The 4,854-nt window shown below is 39.7% G+C and overlaps 1 protein-coding gene across 3 annotated transcripts; it reads left to right on the forward strand.

The window, feature by feature from the left end:
* The first annotated feature begins 513 nt into the window (after window positions 1–513).
* LOC148039445 (ubiquitin-conjugating enzyme E2-17 kDa-like) lies at window positions 514–2,521 on the forward strand. 3 transcript variants are annotated; one of them, XM_087690796.1, is made up of 4 exons: window positions 514–880; window positions 1,288–1,415; window positions 1,506–1,610; window positions 1,718–2,519. In XM_087690796.1, the coding sequence occupies exons 1-4, from the start codon at window positions 808–810 to the stop codon at window positions 1,886–1,888; spliced, it is 477 nt and encodes a 158-aa protein (XP_087546922.1). In that variant the 5' UTR covers window positions 514–807; the 3' UTR covers window positions 1,889–2,519. The 3 variants fall into 3 exon arrangements, with proteins under 3 accessions (XP_087546922.1, XP_087546929.1, XP_087546913.1); XM_087690803.1 differs by having other exon boundaries at window positions 1,288–1,610; window positions 1,749–2,521; XM_087690787.1 differs by having other exon boundaries at window positions 1,288–1,610; window positions 1,718–2,517.
* Window positions 2,522–4,854: the final 2,333 nt, after the last annotated feature.

The raw sequence follows: 4,854 nt of genomic DNA on the forward strand, positions 1-4,854 counted from the left end.
TTCTTCTCTCCCTACTCAGTCCTATCATTCTCCTCTTGCTTCTCTACAAAACCAAAATGTTGGGCTTTTTCCTCAATGGTGAGACATTGGTGGAACTTTTATTGATTCAAGAGTCTCAATTGTGACCGCTACTCTATCTCTTACCCAATAGCAGCACTCTTTCTCTATCTAATCTAGTACTCATCAATCCATGAAGATGTTAAATACAAGATTAGATGCAATTTTTAGAGAGAGAGAGAGAGAGAGAGAGAGAGCTACACAAAATAACAATCAAGAGACATACTAGCACAATGATACTCAAGGGAGGTTTCAAAATATTAAAAAAAAACTATAATGGTCATTAAAGGATGGAAAATCATGAAGCAAACATGACAAATAAAGCACGCTTGAATTTTTGAAAGAATAGAAAGTTGTAGGTTTTGGTATTCAAACACAAGTTAATTAGACCGTCCCGCCATTGCAAGCATATATATGCTTGCACGTGGCGCGGCTCTACCAAGCATGGGAGGGATTCTTTGAAGGAAGGTCATGAATATTTGAGGGCTCCCACACAAGCAAACAATGCACGTTTTGGCAATGGAGGCGATGTGGGGGGCGGGGAGAGAGAGAACGGAATCTCTTTTCTTCTTCTTCCTCTTCTCTTCTGCTGCTGCTGCTTCTTCTTCTTCTTCCCATAAGATGTTGGTTCGCATTCCAGAGAGAAAATCCACCTGTTCCTCTGTTGATTTAGTGCTTGTGTCTGCCTATATACACAGGGTTCTTTGCCCCTTCCGGTAATCCCTGCGTTCTGTGTTTGCCTGTTCGCGCATGATGGCTGCCCGGCGCATTCTGAAGGAGCTCAAGGACATGCGGGAAGACCCTCCCCCATCCTGCAGCGCAGGTATGGCAATAATCTTTCCAGCAATTTTTGTCAAAATGTTGAAAATAGTTCCACTAGAACAGTCTCCGAAATGTCTGGATACTCTCTATACGCCAGGCAAATCCCATGATATTTGATGGTCAATAGCAAGCTATATATGCCATTTCTTTGTTTGGGCTTCTGACTCACTAGGAGAGGGATAGCATGAATCTCCTTGCTGTAAAAGAATCAGACAAAGTGTAAGGAGATTCATGCTTTTGTCTGTGCGCAACTCAGTTCAAGAGCGAAATCAGGTAAAGGGTGTCAGGAGGCGTATCATGATACTCTGAGTGAAGGAGGACATGTCTGAATCTAGTGTGCAACAGCATGCTGGGGATTGGGGCTGGCACATGCTTTCTGAGACAGGTCGAGTGTGGGATGATGTGCAGGTCCGGTGGGGGAGGATATGTTCAAATGGGAGGCTACTATCCTGGGCCCCCCAGATAGCCCATATGCTGGAGGGGCGTTTTGGGTTAGCATACGGTTTCCCTCAGAGTATCCTTTCCGACCTCCCGAGGTAATCTTCAGCGCCATGTCCGAGATGTTCAGTTTTAAACTCCCGAGTCACATACAGACTCCATTGTCGTTCCTCCTGTACAACATTCAGGTGCACTTCCGCTCAAAAGTATTTCATCCCAATGTAAATAGCAACGGGCACATCTGTTTAGACATTCTTCGGGACCAGTGGAGTCCTGCTCTCACGATCTCAAAGGTAATTCCGTCTCAGTCTCAAGCTTCCCGTAATTGCATTGCCTGTTTCTCGCTCCTTACACTGGGCTGGTGTTAGCATCACCATTGCATTGTTATCGTCTCTTACAGGTCTTGCTTTCAATTTGCTCCCTTCTCACAGACCCAAACCCAGATGATCCCCTTGATTATGAGATAGCCCGCATATACAAGCAAGACAGGGCAACCTATGAGGAAACCGCCAGACAATGGACGCGGAGATATGCAACAGGCCAACAAGCCATCAGCGGCTTCAGGATGTAACATGCAGTTGCAGGATAAAAGGACTGGGCTGGATGTGGTTCATGCTTTATCTCTAGCTGAGTCTCATCTGACTCGCCTCATAACACACCTTAAAGATCTTCAATACCATCACTCTGCAAAATCAATCCTTGATTTAGCTGCACATGATGAAGAGAGTGTATGCTCATTTCCATGCACACAGGCCAGGAAAAATTTCTGTTATCCTTGTGTTTGGCCTAGTTACCTGCTAAATTAAGCTTCTTTGTCCTTGGAATATGCAAAGTTTTGCATGTCTATTTCACTTATCTGCACACTTAACATCAAGCATTGTTATAAGGTAACGAATTCAAACAAAATTAAAAACCATGCAAATTGAATAGAAACCCCATTGATATTAGCTATGATTTGCCATTACAATGTGCACATGCATGCACACATGCACGCCCACACACACACCCTCACAAGATTATCATTTACTATGGATATACATTCAAAAGGTCTCACAACAAAGAGGAATAGCCCAAGAAGTTTGGTATTTGGCCATCCTTTATAAACTTCAAGATCTTGACTTGTATGTTAGCTAGTTTATATTTTGTAATTCTAGATTCTTTTCATAAGAGTTGCAACTTGGAAACATCATAACTTTGAAATTAATTTTCAAATAGGTCTATTTATGTAGTCAAATGAATGAAAGTAATGATCTTCAAATCATTGCAACCAAATTTATGAACTTTATATGTATTTGTGCAAATCTATTACATTTAAAAGTTCCTATTTGAATTTTAATAGTTGCCCCTTGATCTTATAGTTTTCTAATTTTCATATCCACCATTATGTTGGACTAAGATAATTGAAGTACAATGAGAGAGAGAGAGAGAGAGAGAGAGAGAGAGAGAGAGAGAGAGAGAGAGAGAGAGAGAGAGAGAGAGAGAGAGAGAGAGAGAGAGAGAGAGAGATGGCATTCATGTCCTTTTAAATGCTTCAAGGGCATATAGGATAAAGACGCACACATCAAGATTTTAGTTACAATCTACTTTAAGGTGCCATTGGCACAAAAAGAAAAAACTCACTTGGGGGAGTCATTGGTATAAAAAGGAAGCAAAGCTATAAAAGTTAATATATAGTGAGCAATAGTAACTCAATGCTTAGGTTTTTGCCACCTTGATAAACTGCCCATTTTCCTTCTTCCTAGCCTTCATCTTGGTGATTTCACTTAGTTTATTTGTGATCCATATTATGCTTCCCTTGAAACATTTTGATTCATCTAATACTTTGACTTTAACTTGTATGCTTCAAAACTCCAAGAGTGCTTTGAGCTATGCCAATGTAAGTTTATTTGTGATCCATATTATGCTTCTCTTGAAACATTTTGATTCCTCTTAATACTTTGACTTTAACTTGCATGCTTCAAAACTCCAAAAGTGCTTAATTCTTTCCTTGCTTGATTTTCCATAGTACTATCCAATTGAGGCCTTTTTCCTCCAAAGTTTTGTCTCTAGCCAATATGACTTTGAGCATCTATTAAGGAGGCCTCCTAAATATGCACATAATGTAAATCTTCTCTTGCAATGTAGCTTCATTAGCAATTGAAAAGATAGCACTCATGATATTTTTTTCTTGTTTTCCTTCTTCCTTGTTTCTATTTCCTTGAGCCTTTTCTTGCACCTTCATTGTCCTATTCTTGACATCATCTTCAATCTTCTTATTAGTTGAAGCTATTTATGTAGCTAGCTTTTCCTCTAGCTATGTCAAGCATGTAAGCATTTTAGCGAATGACTCTTTCAAAACCACATTCTCTACTTCTATGTTGCAAACTTGTTAATGGAGGTCTTTCTCCTATGGTCGTGGATCTCAATTTGGTTTGGTGGTGAGGCCAAGACTATTGTAAAAGTCTTTGGGTACGTCTCACTATTAGGCAATAGCTCAAGTTTAATCCTCTTCCATTTGTGATCCATATTATGCTTCTCTTGAAACACTTTGATTGCTTTATTATGACTTCAAGTTGCATGCTCCAAAATTCCAAAAGTGCTTAATTCTTTCCTTGCTTGATGATTTTTCATAGTACCATTAAATTTAACTCTTTTTCTTCCAACCAAAGTTTGGTCTCTAGCTACTATGTCTTTGAGTGTCTTTAATACTCTTCATTATCTAGGCCAATAGAAGAAGAAGAGTACTAATAGCCCGTAGCAATCTACTAATTAGAAGATTGTCACCAAGAAGTTGACTACCTGCTAGGAGGATAGATGGAAGAGTAATATCCCATTATCGCCATGGAATAGGAGACTTGTACCTTGAATAACACCCCATTAGTAGCTATCTAGAAGGAGAATAGTTCCACCTAGAAGACTATCCCTATGACTTCCAACTTGAAGGAAACTATAACAAAGGGGAGGAAGTTTATGGTACTAGAAAATGAGAAGCATGAAAGATAAGAGAAGTAAACGAGAGGTTAGAAGACCTCGTGACAAACTTAGACTACAAGAAGAATAATGGAGATCATGAATGTACATAAGAGAAGGATGAATCCTAAAACCCACAACTTGCAATCCAACTTGAAGAAGGATTAGTTTTGGAAGAAGTGAAGATGGGAATGGAGAAGGAAGAGTAGAAGCTTGATAGGCATATTCAAGAGTATCTTATCCAAGGAGATTGAGGGTGAGGCCATGACAGAACCCTCCTCTAAGGCACATGATGCCTTTGATATAGATGATATAGTAGACGAAAAAACTAGAGTTAAAATATGAGAATGGAGAGTTAGCACCTTTTGTAGGAAATCCTCTTCATTGAACAAACAACTCATTGTATGAGGGTTAGACCCCAAAGACAAAAGATGAAGAAGAGATGAAGGGAAAGGATGCACTTGATCAAATGCAAGAAAAGCCACATCCTCCTCAACAACCCTAAGTTTTGTAACCACTAGCAAATCCAAGCATAAATATATTGGTCTACAAGAAAAGGAAGGTGAGAGAAGAAAAGAAGAGAAAAGT

This window comes from Lygodium microphyllum, chromosome 2, assembly GCF_053477565.2.
Source record: "Lygodium microphyllum isolate KBCC chromosome 2, Lygodium_microphyllum_v1.1.10, whole genome shotgun sequence".
NCBI lineage: Eukaryota > Viridiplantae > Streptophyta > Polypodiopsida > Schizaeales > Lygodiaceae > Lygodium > Lygodium microphyllum.